The sequence below is a fragment of the Perna viridis genome, chromosome 1, assembly GCF_037379345.1.
Source record: "Perna viridis isolate PV_CMFRI_1.1 ecotype Kerala chromosome 1, ASM3737934v1, whole genome shotgun sequence".
Classification (NCBI taxonomy): domain Eukaryota; kingdom Metazoa; phylum Mollusca; class Bivalvia; order Mytilida; family Mytilidae; genus Perna; species Perna viridis.
In genome coordinates, this window is record NC_142445.1 from 49,816,706 (window position 1) to 49,834,733 (window position 18,028).

The window sequence follows — 18,028 nt, forward strand, 5'->3', positions numbered from 1 at the left end:
TGTTAAGCCATCAATCCAAGTGTATCATTACTCTAAATTTCTTCTAGAAACCCAAACGGTCTTTCACCTCTGTGTTTTTGTCTGTCTTCAAAATAAGTATGGACTCTAGATAATTTTCTCAACAGTCCATTATTACTTGGATAGATTTTCAGGTAAATAGTTTATTTGGTGTTGGCAAAATAAATTTGTAAGCCTTTATATGTCCTCTGGCTTTAGTTAATTTCAAATTTTTTGGGCTGACATTTTTTATGGAATGTGTATATTCTAAGGCCAATTGTAGAAGAAATAAAAACTTCTGTAAAGTTACTGCAAACTTAGTTTGAATGAAAAGTCACAAAAATATTACATAAAACATTATAAACTGTTGGAATAGGAAGCGCAGGTATAAATTAAATTTTTGATAAAATAATTTAAATCAAATACATTTTTTAAAAATATTTCTGCAATACATCTTTAAAAGAGTAATCAAGGGAACCAAGGTTATAGCAGTAATCAAAAGAATGTAATCCAGGGACAAAGACCAGACATGGAAAACAGACATACACAACAAAGAATATTAAGTAACTAAAATCATACATACAAAGTAACAAAAGTAAATGAGCAACTCGGACTCCACTAAAAACTGGGAGCATGGACCAGGTGCACCGGTAGGGTAAAGATTGCATTAAAACTACATTCTCTCGTAACAGAACTGGCAGTGGTAAAGATGGAGAAGAAATTAAAGACAAACCAAGAAATAAGCGAAATTTACAGAAACCACAGAAAAAGCCTGCTGATCTTGGTAGGTTTGTAATAGAAGTTGTCTGCAGAAAGATCATTAAGATCTTAAAGGAGTCTTAGAACTCTTTGAGGAAGATTTCATACCACTCGCAAGGGCGTCACTATAACCCCTGCCTCAAATCTGTATATTTGTTCATCCATGAACAATTGTAATTTCATCTTTCTTAGCTTAATTACCATATTTCATATTTGATGCAGAGCTTTATAAAGATGATTTAAAGGTCGTCCTATATTGAATTTCTCCACAAACTTACTTCTATCACAGCTTTGTTCTTGTTAGTTGGGTGTCTTTTCATATTTTAAGTTCTTCTTAAAGGTTTTTTTTTTTTGTCATTTACTTGAAAAGATATGAAACAATTCAGAGCATCTTTAGCACAATGTCCAGTTCAGTTTTTGGATTACCTTACCCAAAGGGCAGTGAGAGCTATTGCCATCTTTATGTAACAGTTGTTGCCGTTACTTTTTCAAACATCTTTTCCGCTGAAACTACTGAACAGATTGTAACCAAACTTTCCTTGAATGTTCATAGGGTATTTTTAACAATCTGTTTGTGGAGATTTTTTATCTGGCAAAAAACATGGCCACTTTTATTAAAAATAGACCATGGAGGTCGAATTGCAGAATTTTTTTAAATAACTCAAAAACAATTGGGTTTAGATAAAATCTTGCAGGGAAAAATTGTTCAGCATGATGGGATGGACATATGCCAAAATTTACAGAAAGATCCATTGATGGATGGTTGAGTTGTGAGTCCTGAAATTTTAAATTTCCAACTTTAAAAATCTTCTCCCTTGAGACTACTGGATAAGATTGCAACCAAACATGGCATGAATGATTGTAAGGATATTCATAACAATTTTTGATTTGTCAAAAAACATGGCCACCATTATTAAAAATTGAGGATTTGTGGAAATAACTCTAAAACCATTGGCTTTAGCCAAACAATTAATCAGCATGGGGAGACTGACCCATGCCAATATTTTAACAAAGATCTATTGACCGATGTTGAAGATATTGGCCTTGAATGGCCAAAAAAATGACCAAGAGATTTATTTTATAATTTAAAACCAGTTGTCAAACTAAGATGCTCTCTATTGATTAAATGATCCTTTTGACAATAGTTCAGTAGGATCAAAAGTCCATTGTTGAGTTACTGCTTTATAACATGGCTTAAAAGACATTTTTAACCAGGTGAGTGAATCAGGCTCTCTTAGAGCCTCTAGTTTATTTTTCGTGATATTTTGAATTTTTTTATTGGATTCCTTTTGAAAATTCCTGCCTTTTCATGAGCTTGAAGAATTATGCTGAGCAAATTTATTTTATCATTTATTGTTTTTGAGGTAATGAGGTAGTGATTCAAGAGTTCCCTGAACTTTGTTCTTATATTGAATTTCAAAGTATTGTGCAATATTGTATATAAAAGAGTTGCTGTGTCCATAAGAACTGTAAGTCCTCGTGTTTAAGTCTGTCAGAAACTTATATTTTATCCACATTTGAGTTGAAATGTCTGCAGTCGTATCATGCTACACTTGGCAGAGCTTTTTATTAAAAAAATGTTGTTCATTAGATTTCAAATTGATGGATTTCAGTACAGCAAATTTTCAACAGAAGTTAATTTTGTTTGGAATTTGAATTTGTATTTTGACCAAACCACTTAAACTGGTACATTGTATTCATTTTAATATTATTTTTTTGTGTTAGTGTAATTATGAAGCTTATAAGATCTGAGAAAAAAACCTTTCTTGACAGATTACAAATTGCAATTAAGTCCACCATTGATGGTTTAATGATTAAGTTAACGAGAATTACAAACAATTTTCATGTCATGAGGGTGATTCTGCTTGCATTCAGGAATTGATGTTTGATAGGATAGACATTTATCAATTTTACAATTACACATTTTCAAATGAAAGTCTTCAAGCTATATTTGCCCTCGTCTTTTTTTTTTGGTACTTGCAGGACATGTATTGATTTTTGTAATGCTTGCTCTACGTTTTTGTACATTCACTTGTGTTTTTTGTTTGTATACACTAAATTAGTTTATCACAGCAATACTTTCTTGAAGGTAAACAAATTACTCTCTATGTCATGTATATATTCTCATGGAACAAACTAGTCTCCTGTTTTTTGTTTTTTTTTGGTTCCACTTTTAATCAATACATTTTTTTTACCCAAGTCACTATTGTTGTTGATTCATAATTGAAATCTTTTAATGCCTAAGGAGATATCTTTGAACTTAATTTATTTTATGTAAAAGCTTGAAGTCGTAAGTTATCTTTTACTAAGTTTTGATGTCAGAGCAAAATGTGGTAACGGTATGGAACATAATGACCACATTTTATTTTAAATGCAAGATTTGTATTATTTGATAAAAAGTAGCTAAGATGAACAAATCTTGGTTTCCTAAAACTAAAACTTGAGAATTTCCTCAAATTGGCAGTATGAAGCAATCTTAATCAGTCAACATTTAAATTGAGGAAGGATTTGATGCTAATTTTAACTTGAGATTTTTTTATGCATAAAAGCATGTAAATTTGTCAGTTGTGTTTCATATTTTGTTTAATATTTAGAAACTTAAAATGAATGGCTTTACATGCTTATTCTCTGAATTATCGCTTTTTGTTGCATTTGTGTTGTTTGTGTGATACATTGGCATATCGATTAACTTCACCTTTTTTTTTTGTTCTTTTAATTTCTAGACCAATTGAATAACCTTATAAACTCTTTGAATGAAAGTAACCCCAGATCACCAGTTAAATTTGCAGGTAAAATATTACGTTTTACATGCAGTAAGTCTCTCATGACCCTTAATGATCCATGTTAGATTTTTTCGATCTTTTGTACATTGAACTTGACTGAACTTTTACCTAAGTCTCTGTTTCAGTTTCAAATGAAGCACTTTTAAATGATTGGAAGAAACATGTTTTACTATCTTTTTATTCATATATTATAAGCTGACCTGAATTTATGATCTCAACCTGACTTTATTCAATGGTATGCATGTTTGAGTGTTGGGCACAAAGAAATTATTGCTTTGTGTTCATCAATCAGTTACATAAATTAGGTTAATTAACCATTAAGTAAATGCCACCAAGTCAAATTTATGTACTTGTATATCTCAGTGTCTTCATTCATGACTGATTTGAGATTTCAGGTTTGGACAATGGCATGAATACTTTCACTTATACAATTCTACTGAAGAGTTAACAGGTTTGACTTATAATGCATGATTTGGAGTTCAACATTTTATTGAAAGGTTTCATTCTGCATGTATCTTTGGTTTGTTTTACTTAGGATATGTTATTTGTCACACATTGGTAATTTTTGTCATAATTTCAGGTTCAGATGGCATACCTAGTAGACCTTTCAGTGACAGTCGAAGAGATAAGGAAGTAAGTTTCTAATATGAGACATAGGGGGAAAAAGGAAAATGTCCATTAATGAGAATTTTTTTTTCTGCCAAATTGTCAAAAAGTTGTATTGTTTGGTGCAGCCTAAATATTAGCCTTTTCATGGTCAAGGATAGTAATAAGTTATGGTTTATAGAAGATCAATTTTTTTAACATCAACCATGTTGTCTTGGGGTTCTGTTATCGTACCCTCTTTCCTCCTACCAATAGCACCTTATGATCACTCCGGAAGCTACATCTTCCAGCAGATTGTGACTAAACTTGGCACGTAGAAAAGAATAAAATCTTATGATTTTCAAGGTGAAAAGTCAGATTGTTACACTAATGAATGTAAGGCTTTGTAATTGCCTCAATTAACATTATATATTATCAAAATGATGGCATTAAAATTCATTCTTGCAGAGGGAATCTGCTTTAATTACCCATGTTGAGAGTCCCATTACAATGTGGATACAGACCTTGACAGAAGAGAACACAGAAAGATTGCTGAACATATCAGAACAGTTAGCATCTCTTTGCCCAGCTGCCAGTAAAGTGACAGGTCCTGTTGTCACAGGGAAGATTTATGCCACCATGTTCTCCGAAGATAACCAGTGGTACAGGTGTCAGTTGAAACAATCATTAGGTAATACATATTACAGTGGAACCCCCTTAAACTGGCCCCTCTGAGAACCGGATTCCTCTGAAAACCGTACATTTATTTTTGGTCCGGAATTAACGCCTATACATTCAAGTAAAAAAGTCCTCTGAATACCGGCCCCTCTAAATTCCGAATTCCGGCCGTACATTCTGGTACAAAACGTATGTTTTCATACAATATTGACCTCTTAAAACCGGCCGACAAAATCTGTTTACCTGAGAAATCGGTGAACTGTGTTACCTGTCACTGTGTATTGATTATTGATTGACATATTTTACATGTAAACCATTGCCGCCGGACTATTTACCTTGTTATGTAAACATGTCATACAGGTGCAAATTGTGATTAAATGTAATTATCAAACATCAAAACATAATAATTTAAACAAATCGGCTTGTAAAGATAATGATTAAAAGGCAATTTAGCTTGCACACACAATGATCGGCGTGGTTTACCACATGTATATTTTTAATTTGTTTTTAAACCCATGAATATCAAACGGTTTTGTTAAAGCAAACTTCATTTGATTTAAACAATTTTTCCGACCGTGGTGCATTCTTTTGTCTTATTAGTAAATTAAATTAAATTTATGGTTTCATTTCATTTGGCTATAAATTTTGAGCGTTAATAAATTAAAACCATAAAAGTCAGTGACCCCCGATATCGATGTATTTATGGTATTCTATAAATAAACTTGTAAAATAACAACAACATGGATATAAATATTCAATGAAACATACATGTATTACAAAAAAAAAACATTTGAAAAGATACAATGCACTGCACAAACAGTCAACATGCTTTAAAAATGAAATGAAGGTAACTTGCAGACATAGATTAATCATAGTTGTATATTTCCGGAACCAGTTTCCGGAGCAACAACGTCAATTTCCGGTACCTCTGGAAACCGGACCCTCTGAAAACCGGCTGATTTCATCAGTCCCAGTGATGGCCGTTTACAGAGGTTGCACTGTATACAGTGAAACCTGGTGAAAGTTACAGTTATTTCCGTTTTCTTTCAAGTCTATGCCTGTAGATTTTAAATCTGTACCACCAAACTGGTAACTTAGTTCTGTTGGTGAAATAAGGAAAAGGTAGATTTTTTTTAAAACATGAATGTAGTCTTGTGGGTTATTCAAACTATTACACAGGCCTTTCGTTAAGAGACGGTACCAGGTACTTTTACCGGTCTAAGCTACTGAAAGGTACCTCCAGAATTTAAAATTTCACATTATGTTTAAAAGAGAAAATGATTAAAAGTACCTCCTACAAAACCAATTGTACTTGCATTGCAAAAAATAAATGAAACCCCTGATTACAATGATCATCTCTAAAATCAGTTTAAATATTTTGTAATTTTACTTTAGTAGGTAGTTCTTGTTATGATGTTATTACGGAATCTTAAAGATGGCTTAAAAAGTAATCTTGACGTAAAGTATGTTTGGCAAAATTGCAAACATTTATTTTGATAGCCATTTTAAAAGGAAGAAAATTTATGGAAATAAAATGTGAAATTTAAAGTATGTTCTTCCAACATCATCTATGAGAAAAATTAGGAACTACATAAGTTATGATCTACCTTGATTTGATTTGGTATTCATACTGGTGGTATGATCTATATGACTCCACTATATTAAAATCATGGAAAGAAAGAAAAATAAATTTTATGTTTAAGGAACTTGATAGGATTTGAAATAAGTGTAATTGTCATTAGAATGGTAATAGACTTGGGCAACTGTAAGTTCTTTTCTTGTCTGTTTTAGGGTCTGACACTCTGAAAGTACAGTACATAGATTATGGAAATTCAGAGGAAGTTAAAAATGAATCTCTGGTGGAGATACCACAGTCACTAGCATCAATGAAACCCATGGCAACCAAGCTTATTCTACATAACTGCTATGCAAATGATCTTTCGGACCAAAAAGTAAGAGATAAAATCAGTGGATTTACTGGTTTTTGTTCATGTTAAAACTAACATTGATTTCATTAACTGAAAAGTCTTGCTTATACTCTATTTATCTTTTACCGATGTGTAAATCAGGCTGTACTTGAATAATAAATAACAATATACCAATATTTGTTTGCAAGCAAACAAGTAGAGTATTATTAATGTAGGGACAATTTTCTGTTTCTAATAGTAATACATATACTGACTTAGCTTGTTGATAATTGGAAATTACATCCAAATGACTTTCAAAATAATTTGTAGAAAATTTTAAATATGTTAAATTTCTGTTTGAAAAATTAAACATGGTATATGTATTTTAGAATAAACTTCCAAGGTTGTCATTAAAACAATTGTGATACTTTTTTCACAGGCAATTCAATGGGTGAAAGAATTAACAGAAGGCATTGTGGTAGATACTGTAAAGACTGTTCCTCTGAAGGATAATACAGGACATTATGGCATGCTCTATGTGGGAGAAAATTGTGTAAATGACAATATAAAAGAACTAGGCTTTGCTTACACACGTCCTGCCATGGCCAATAAAACTAATGATGTTGGTGGGCAGGGCTTATTGGGGCCCGGCAAACTAATGGGTGAGTGAAGATATTTAGGAAGTACTCTTGTTATGTTGGCCAAATTAAATTCTCATGTAACCATTAGAGTGTGTTCAGAATCTTAACCTTGTTTTTTATGTCTATATGATTTATACAAGAAGTGTTTTTCATGGTGATGGAGTTTAATGTTATTGACTGAAATTTCCTTCTATGTCATCACTTTAAATTTTAACATAACTAAATCTGTTTATATTGATACTGGAGGATGCTGATAGAGGGGTAGTACTATTTTGACCCAAAACATGATAAATTAACAAAATGAATATTAGATGTAAGTTTTTATTCTGTCAGCGGTAATTTTTCACTTTTTAATTCATAAGTTTGTGTAAAGGGAGTTAGGGTGAAATGTTTTTCATTGTGAGGATGCTCTTTGGTATGGGCGCATTTTGTAGACAAATAAAACAGATTACATAAATAATTGCAGTTAAAACTTGTGTTCTTTTTTACATCAAAGCTAATGTTATAACCAAGTCAGTGACCAATGACCAGATAATTGGAACAGGGGGAGGATATGCAGATAGTGGGGGAGGGGGTTATGGAGATATGACAGGGAGTCCAATATTTGGTGGAAAACAGAATGGAGGAAGACTGACTCCTAAGTTTAACAGGTAATCTAACTCCGCTTACATACTTATAATGAAATGACAAAATAATGGATTACAGCACAAAAATTGAAATGTGAATAGATATGATGTTTACATTTAATTGAGTTGAAGTAAAAAGAACTGAGATGGATTTTTTTATTCAGTACAGTGAAGTTTTTAAATTTTCAAACAAAAATTCTTAAAAATTAAAAAATAAACTTTTCTAAGGTCCTTTTTTTTTTTTTTTTTTTATAATGTACATCCCAGTGCAGGTCCGGGTGTTAAAAGAATAGGCCTGCAGCAGCGCTAAGCTTGTTGTAAAAGGCCTCTAAATAGTGCTCAGAATCCTAGCCAGGGGCTAGGGAGCTCTGCCCACAGAGCAACTGGGATATGTGCCCCAGGTGGTGGAATGGGGTACCCCAGGCGTGTTACATGCTGGGGTTGTCAGGCTATAATACGGAAAACCTGACCGCAAACCATAGTGGTGCACCATGTTGGGAAAGATGCCACGTTCCTCACTGTCCTGGAGTAGGAACCATAGGGCTCCGCCACAGGAGGCTAAATTGCCCGACCTTACCCATCACTCTCTTTTTCTAGTGGCAATCAAAATTTTTCGACCCCATTATCCTTGTGTCCCATCCCCTTTTTTGCATTTCATCATCATTTCATGTTCATTTTATTATCCATTTCATGTTCATCGTCTGAATATAGCTGAAATATTGCTGCTTGGACGTTAAACCCCAACAATCATTATAATGTACAAACTCTTTAAACCAATATTTTCAGAATTTTATCTCGAACAAAAAAACATGCCTATCAAAATATATCAAGTATATATCTTTTGTAAAAGAGCCTGGTTTTAACACTATACATGACCCAAATATTGATGAGAATGATTTGATAGTTACATGTAGATATGATCTCATCATTCTAACAATTAACACCAGACTTTTCACATAGTAAGGAATTACTGTACATGTTATACTCTATAATTTGTAGAGATACAGGTAGTCCAGACCCAACAGGTGAAGTAGAGAGACTAAGGCAAGAGTTGGCTAAGAAGAATATGCAGCTTCAACATGTTTTGTTGAATAGGTATGTATAAGTTTTGGTAAGTTTAATAATTAGTAAAAATTTTATCTAATATCAAGATTATGTATTGTAATAAAGTTGTCATATTTGCAGTAAATTTCATTAAACACATATATTTTATATATATCTTTTAATTCTTATTTCATGATCATGTGAATCTACCTGAAAAATAAACCAGAGATTACTCTGTAAAGCTTGTCTGAATGAAACAGATTGAAATATTTGTCTCTGGCTAGTATTCAGATTTATTCATGTTCAAATACATTTAAACTGATATTGCACATTCAAGAGTTGTCTTGTTTAGACATCTTGTATTGTTTCAATGGTTAGGTGTACAAACATCTTACTTATAAATTTACATGACATATTTTTTGCATTAGTTATAACAAATTTTTTTTTTTTTATTTCAGACCAGAATCTAGTGGTTTTGATCCTACACCCGAGATGGATAGATTAAGGCAAGAATTGGCAAAAAAGACTGCTCAACTCCAGCAAGCTTCCATGACCAGGTGTGTTAAAAATAACATGTAGCACCTTACATTTATTTATTCCATCCACAATATTTTTATATTATATTTTGGGCTTTACTATACACTGTCAATTTGTTCGACACTTATTTATGCAGAACAGGTATAGATAATATTTTTTGTAGATTTATTGGAGTTGTAATGTTGACAGTTACTGTTGTCTTTTGCAAGTCCGTTTGATATGTCGTGTTTTTATTAGACATTAGTAGGGTTAGGTGTTGTATGATGTCTTACTGAAGGTGCCCTAATTGTCCTTTTCAACCAACCATCCCTGGGTTAAATTTTCTTTAATTTGATCCGTAGAACACACTGTTTAGTACATTTTCACTAGAAACATCCTATGCATCATTGTTATGTTGCAGATCTGTTACTGAAACCCCAGACTTGTTTGAAATCATATCACATAATTATTCTTTTTCAACAGGAATGACGTCAACACAGATAATGTTAAGGCAATGCAAGCTCAATTAAACAAGAAACAAAGGGAACTTGAAAAGACTAAAACAGAACTATCAAGCAAAAACTCACTTCTACAGCAACTTCAGATACAGAAAATAGAGGTGTGGTATAGTAACTTTCAACAAAGACCAGTTTCAATTACTTGAATATCCTCAGTCTTTTTTTATATGGTGAATTTGATTTCTGCAGCACTAGGTTGTTTATTATTTCAGTCACAGATGTTAATTTGAATACATATGTATAATAGTTTATCATATGTTCAGATGGCCAAGTTAGCAACATGAAAAAATATATATAAATCAAAGTATGCAAAATGTCTTATAAAGAAAAATATTTTGTTTTGATAATATGTCATTATGCTGATTGTTATTAAGCAAATATGGAACCACTAGACGGGTACCATCCAATATCCAAAATTCAGGGAGACTTCACTTCTCCCCCTGAGAAAAATAGGGAGAAGTTTCAAATATCAAGGAGACTTCTCAGTTTGTGCAAGTTTCATTAAATTTTGAATGATGTAATCATATAATAACATGTTTTTTTGAGCAACTTCATCTTTCTAAGACTGCAAATAGACAAAAAAGATATTAATATTAACTAATGTATCTGATATTTTTTGTTAATTAAAAGACATTAAATTATTATAAAATTTCACATCTAATCAATCTGATGTCTAACAACTTGTCATTTACACATGCACCACAGTTCATTCGTTCAATAACTTAAGATTCATATAGTCTTCTCTTTTTTCAATCCTTCCAGATTTTCAAGGCCTTGGCAAAGTCAAAGTTTTTCATTGAAGGACCATCTTTTGAAATTCTCATCAAGTCATTCTCTGAACTATTGTTTAAATTGGTTCTCAACCTTGACTTGGTTTGATTTTGGGTAGAGAATCCTCTTTCTCATGTTGGTAGAAGTGTGCAGCACTGAACAAGTTTTACAATATTTGGCATTATAGCTTCATATTCCATGCCAAGTTTTTCACAAATTTCATTAAGGGAGGAAGTTTGAAAAGAACCTGTAACAAGCCTTTTGTATTGTTTATATTCCATAGGCTTTTGTTCTTTGTCAATTCCTTGGATGGCAAAATGATCAGCTAAACACTCCGGTTTCCAAATGTTGCCAACTCTCCTTTTTGTGTGCAGAAGTAATGAGAAGAGGCTGCAATACTTGCATTTTTTTCTATCAAATCATTCTCTTGAAAACAATCTTTTAAATTGTTCACGATGTTGTCTATATATTGTGGCATAATAGATCTGAGGATGTTTTTCTGCTGTGAAAAGAATCTGACTTGAAATGCAATATGTCCTGCTTCAATCTCTTCATGATCTTCACATTTCTCAAAGCCATCCATGTTAGTTACAATGGCTTCTTGAACAATTGATCTTCTACTTTCATTGTCAGGTCGCTTGTATGTAACATCTTCCCCATCCATTGTAATAAATTCCTCCAGTTTTTCTACATAGATGCCTTCTGCCTCTGAAATTATGAAGAACTTCACAGGTACTTTCCACTATTGGTGTAATTTTACTCAGGTCCCAATCCTTTGTTTGAAAAATATGACTCAATCTACCCAGGAATGGCAAAATGTCCATCAGCATATGAGTGATTGCAATGAAACTGTACTGGGAAACTTCTGCATAAATCCCCCTTGCAGCTTGATTGGCAGTTCCTTCAAGCTCAAGGGCTATAAGAAGGGCAGGGTAAGTCCTATATATCACTTCTACTGAGTTTTGAAGACTTAACCACCTCACAGAGTGAATTTGAGCAAACTTTAGAGTAGGAAGGTTTAACACCATTTGAATTTCCTTAAGATTATATGATCTAAGTGCAGATCCACTGAAGTAAAAGAAAATGTTTGCCACTGTGTCAGAGTATTTCTTCAATTGAGGGATAGATTTTGATGCTTGTGAGGCAGCAAGGGCACATTGCTGTGCTGCACAATGAATCCCTACTAAAGCTGGGCTGAATTCCTTGAGCCTTACAATCACTCCATTTTGCCTTCCTGTCATGATGCTGGCACCATCAGTTCCATCACCAATAAGTTTTGATACATCTAAACCCTTGACTTTTAGTTCTGTTACCACATGATTTACAATGGTCTCTGCATCTGCTTTTGGAGTAGAAATTTCAATATTGCTGAGGAACTGTCTTCAGTTGTCTTTCATGTAGGTATTGAGCATACAACAAAAGTCTCTTTTGATTTCCACGTTCTGTGCTTTCATCTGAAGTTATAGAAAAATTTCCAGTGTTTGTGATATTTTCATCAATATTGACTGAAATCACTTTTGAACATGCACTTTGAAATTCTCCAACACTTTTTGAACTTAAATAAGAATTTGCTTCTCTCAATGTTTGACAGGCTATTTCACTAATTAAACTGATAATGTGGGGAAATTCTTCTTTTGGTAGCTCTCTCTTTGCAAAGAAAAAAAAACTTACAGGACGCATGTCGCATATGGTTGGTAGTTTTTGCTGTTTTTTTTTTTGTGATCTCGGGGATATGGATTGTCCATATTAACAGCTCTATGCAAATTACAGTGCCATTTCTTATCAGCACCATTATTACCATTCAAAAGAATTTTGCATAATTTCTTTGGAAAATTTCTTCCTTGGCAACTCAATCGCATTTTCATCAAACTTTCGCTTTCCACCAGGGTTCGGTGACTCGCCTGTCAGCCACGCATGTATAAACATTTAATTTTCAGTGTACATTTTATTTTTAGTGTACAATGTTCGTTTAATCAATGAATGATAAATTTTAATTTTCAGTAACTATTTATTTGTTAACTAAAACAAAGGATAATAAATTTATAGTTTATTATGTTTATTGTCACTTCGGGCCCCATGTGGGTCTGGGTGTTGAAAGAATAGGCCCACAGCAGTGCAAAACTTGTTGTAAAAGGTGACTAAATAGTGCTCAGAACCCTAGCTGGGGGCTTTGGCGCTGTGTCCACAGCAACTGGGATGTGTGCCCCACGTGGTGGAATGGGGTATCCCTGGCATGTTACATGCTGGGGTTGTCAGGCTATAATACGGAAAACCTGACAGCAAACCATGGTGGTGCATTGTGTTGGGAAAGATGCCATGTTCCTCGCATGTTCAAGAACCATTGTGTGGTATTCTTTCTGAGTAGGAACTATAGGGCTCCGCTACAGGAGGCTAAATTGCTCGACCCTACCCACCTCTTCCTATTTCCAGTGGCAATCGAAATTTGTCAACCCCATTATCCTCGTGTCCCATCCCGTATTTCATTATCATTTCATGTTCATTTTATCATCCATTTCATGTTCATCGCCTGAATATAGCTAAAATATTGCTGCTCGGGCGTTAAACCCCAACAACCGATCAATCTGTCACTTCGGGATGAGTTCTGATCAACTGATGTTACGCAGTCAGATCCTTTGATGTTGACATGTACAGATAGCGGTAACATTTTCACAGTCAACATTTATATATTAATGGTATTAAGTGTAATCTTTTATTAATTTAAGTGTAAAAATTTTTTTCAATAACTTTGACATTGTATTGGTAGTGACAGGTGTATTGTGTATTTTCATTAATGTTAGCGTAAAGTTCCGGTCGAGTACTCAATGGGAGATCATATGAGTGTAAGTAGCAGGGCGGAAACAGGTGTAATGACCTGCTATGAATTGTCTCGTTTTAGCTCTGAAAACACACAATAAAGTTATATTTAAAGAATCACCGATTTTCTACTAGATTTTCCTTTTAGATTTTGAAAAATAAAAGGGGAATGTGTCTGATCTTAAGGGCAACTTTTAACTTCTCTTTCGTGGTAATATACGTTGAAGTTTGAAACCAAAAAGTGACTATTTCACCTGAGTCGCCCCTAGGATGGTCCTTGCACTAAAGACATTTTCAAGTCCTTAGGTAGATGTAATGAAACTTCAGATTCTGTTTTCTATTTATTTCAGTTACCCCAAGTGACAGAACTATGTAATCAGGTTAGAAACTTGAGGTAAGGTGTAAAATGTCATTGTGGTAAAAATACAACTATTTGCAAGTTAGAAAATTTATACAATAATTACTTAATAATAAACAGGTCTGCATGATACATGTGTTTTAATACAACATTCATTACTATCAAAGGAAGGTTTAAATATTGTACCCCTACTCAGCGAGTGGTATATTGGAATCACCATTTCCGTCATTCCGTCCAAATTTCGTCACAATGTTCTCGGATCCCAATGAATGGATTAATTTCTAATTAGGTGTAGGGCTTCATGTAGATGGACCTATGTTGTAAGTGACTTTGGGTGCTGTCTGATATTAACTTCCTGTATGAGTAGGGGTATCCCTGGCATAATAACACATGCATCTTCATGTTAGGAGTCGGTTGGATCCAAGTTGTATAAGGGTTTCATTATAGTCCTCTTAACTAACTTTCATTTAGTGACATAATGATTTCTGTCTGTTTATATGTCCACTCATCAATCGACAGTCATTGTGGAGACAACTCTTTGACTGTCAGATGTTTTTGAAATTTTATAGTGTAGTTTTGATGGGATATATATTTGAACATGCCAAAAAGGGATTTCAAGTTTGAACAGAGATAAGGGACTGGAAATATTTTTAAAATTTGAATTAAAACAGAGGCCAGCGACATACAGCTATTTTAGCAATATAATGTTAATGTTGAACATTTCAATTTGCTATCTTCAGATCTCAGTTCCCTGCTGGCCAGAAAAGTTTATTAGATGATGCCATCAGTATTGCCCAGTCAGAAGACCGAATAACTATTGGAACAGTAAATACATTGCAACCTGCTGTCTCACTGTTGACTCGATACAAACTTATACAGAAAGAAATCTCTAATTGTACTGATAAGGTAAAATACGAAGCTATCACGTACTATTAGATTGTTAATGGCAAACTTATATTTACATGTTGAATGCATTAAAATCAAGTTGAGTTGAATAGTACATTAGTCAGTGGTATATAAGGTCTTCTCAAAGTGTGCTGTGAGGTCAGATTGCCTTATGGGAAAGAAAGTGAAATGCCTATAAATGTCCAAAATGCGGTTCCTGTTCTGTTCCATATTAATGGCTTAAAGGGGTATATAGCTATTTCTAATTGATCTACTTTATAAAGTTACTAAGGATATCCCCTGCTCTTATGGAAGGTTGTTATTACATTATTTACTTGCTACTGCTTGTTATTAAAGTCATTAAAATTAAATGGTTTTCCTTTAACATTATGTTGTACATTTTAGGCTGAATTGGACAGTATGATCAAAACAAGAGATGAAGCGAGAAATGAATTATATGAGAAATCCCAGGAATGTGTTGAACAACTGAGTGCTTTACCTTTAGATCAAAGATACCAGGAAGTGCAGGTATTACTGTTTAAAAGACATGTTTGTTCTAATAGCAACTGTTTAATGATGTGTCTACTGAATTAATTTTGGAAATTTTCAACTGATATATATCTCAAGTTTCAGTCCTTTGATTGATTTTTATTATAATTTGTGAACAGACTCAATTTAGGAAAGGCATATAAGTAATTCTATTATACTGCATGTTGTCATGGAAACAATGCTCTTCCACTCATTTGAAATTTTTTGTCACTAACTTTCTGTTATAAATTTTTTTCTGACTGACTTTGCTTTGTATTTATTCACTGCCACAGATAGTGGAATGGTATTATGCATTTCCCTCTGTTTTGATTGACAGATATATATATATCCACCAAAGCATCCTATGGTAGTTTCCAGATAACAACTTGAAATCTAATCAAGTGGTGTTTTTTGTTGTTGTAAAAACTTATCACGATTGTAAAAGTATTTAAAAGCAAGATATTCAGCACAATTTTATTTGTTTATTTTAGATACACTGTTTTGAGCATTTGTCTTCCCCTTTTTTCGATGGATGATAACATAAGAAAAGATTTGAAGGATTTTATTCAAACCTTGCACATACATTTAGTACTTTTCAGTATATATTGTATCCATATTTGCCACTACTAAGAGTTTGACCTGTGCAGGTGTGAAGCAGGGCCAGGGTTCTCAATAAGTGCTGGTGACCAGCGATTTCGCCGTCTACTTTGACATTGGTGAAAAAAATTGCGTCAGAAACCTTTGATTGTGGTGTTTATTGTAATGCAGATTAATTTCTTCGATAACTTCATTTTTTTTTGTCGTGATCGGCAGTACGAATAAACAAACTTTAATCTTGGTTAATTTGGCGCTTTTGTAATGGACATGATCCGCTTTTTTTTTTCAAATGCAGTACTGATTCCGTATCACGGGATTCGGTATGTTGGAAGTTTTATAATCAATTCAGCGCTTGGTTCAGGCCTGAGGGCCCTCAATTATGCCACCTACTTTTAATTTTCTTCCACCTACTTTAAAACTTATTGAGAACCCTGCAGGGCCCTGAACATTTTTTGAACTTTTGCCATTCCCTCATGGGTTGGGGTGATACTGACTATATGTGCACAGAATATTGCCCTGCAATGAGCCAGGGTATCATTTAATATCCTATAAGCCCTATTTTTTCAATTTTAGGATACAGAAAACAAGTTATTGAAGGATTATGCCCCATTTTTTACTTTCAATGTTCACAACAACCTTTCATTAGAAGAAATGGTACCAGGCTTCAATGACTGGAAGGTATTTATTATCTTATATTTTACCCTGTAATACAGTATACTAGTTAAACCTGTTACAACAGAACCTTTGATAAACTGCTAATTTCTATAAAGCTGACATCTTCTGAAGTCCCTCCATATCAATCTGAATACTTATTGAACTTGTGTAAACCTAACACTTGTTTCCCTGTGCAGGTGCAGGTGTCAACAGAATAGGCCTGCAGCAGCGCTAAGCTTGTCGTAAATGGTGACTAAATAGTGCTCAGAAACCTAGCCGGGGGTTAGGCGCTCTGCCCACTGAGTAACTGGGATGTGTGCCCCAGGTGGTGGAATGGGGTACCCCTGGTGTGTTACATGCTGGGGTTGTCAGGCTATTATACGGAAAACCTGACCGCAAACCTTGGTGGTGCACCGTGTTAAGAAAGATGCCATGTTTCTGGCACGTTTAAGAACCCTGCTGTGGTCTTCAATAGTAGTAGGAACCGTTGCGCTCCGCCACAGGAGGCTCAATTGTCCGACCCTACCCATCTCTCCTTTTTCTAGAGACAAACAAAATTTGTCCCTGTTGTTTTTGTTTCCCATCCCTTGTTTCATTTCATCATCATTCATGTTATTTTATCATCCATTTCATGTTTCACGCCTGAATATAGCTGAAATATTGCTGCTCGATTGATAACCCCAACAATCAATCAATCAATCTAACACCTGTCTAAAGTGGACAGGTCTCTGCAGTCAAAAGGGATTTTGTTTAGACAAGTTTCATTGTAGTAATGAGAATAAATCAATGTTGTGGAAGAGTAGAACAGTAGAAGATTAGATCAGATAGATTCTGTGTAATTGATTTTAACAGATAATATAGCTGGATACTTAAAGCTTGGCAAATTCAAGTCCAGACAGTTTACAGTTGTCTACTGTAGACTGTATCTATGTACACAATAGATGGAGACCATAGAAATTTAATACCCTTATTCATAGAGCAAATCTCGAAATTTGGCCCCCTGTGAAAAATTACCAGCTATATAGTTTTCAAGTTATTTGCAATGTAAATTGAAAATATTTTGTGTTAGTATTTAAAGCTTATTACCTTTTAGATTTCAGAATAAGTAACTGCAATAAATTTTGTTAAGTATTTGATCAATACAATTTCAGATGTGATTCGAGCCATTTGATATTTTTTGTAGGCAAAGAAAGATGCAGAATTTATACAGATAAGAAAACTGACATCATCTTTTGGAAATATGGTTGAACAAAATATTCATCATGTAGGAAAAGTTAGTCATTTGTTTATTAATATATTTGATATTGTTTAAAGATTAGAGAAAGTTGAAGGAATGAACATTAATCTATGTTAAAGGAAAGGTTTAT

The 18,028-nt window shown here is 33.7% G+C and overlaps 1 protein-coding gene across 3 annotated transcripts in view; it reads left to right on the plus strand.

Moving 5' to 3' along the window:
* Nucleotides 1-18,028, plus strand: part of LOC148629178 (serine/threonine-protein kinase 31-like) — a 34,806-nt gene that overhangs the window by 3,582 nt on the left and 13,196 nt on the right. For 2 of the 3 annotated variants that reach the window (XM_088545663.1, XM_088545671.1), the window contains exons 4-18: nt 690-781; nt 3,480-3,545; nt 4,120-4,172; nt 4,593-4,815; nt 6,594-6,754; nt 7,149-7,371; nt 7,847-8,000; nt 8,976-9,071; nt 9,479-9,577; nt 10,020-10,155; nt 13,990-14,033; nt 14,738-14,903; nt 15,288-15,410; nt 16,581-16,685; nt 17,845-17,934. In XM_088545663.1, coding sequence (XP_088401789.1) covers nt 690-781; nt 3,480-3,545; nt 4,120-4,172; nt 4,593-4,815; nt 6,594-6,754; nt 7,149-7,371; nt 7,847-8,000; nt 8,976-9,071; nt 9,479-9,577; nt 10,020-10,155; nt 13,990-14,033; nt 14,738-14,903; nt 15,288-15,410; nt 16,581-16,685; nt 17,845-17,934 — 1,831 coding nt within the window. The remainder of the gene's footprint in view (nt 1-689; nt 782-3,479; nt 3,546-4,119; nt 4,173-4,592; nt 4,816-6,593; nt 6,755-7,148; nt 7,372-7,846; nt 8,001-8,975; nt 9,072-9,478; nt 9,578-10,019; nt 10,156-13,989; nt 14,034-14,737; nt 14,904-15,287; nt 15,411-16,580; nt 16,686-17,844; nt 17,935-18,028) is intronic. The other variant, XM_088545680.1, reaches the window with a different exon arrangement.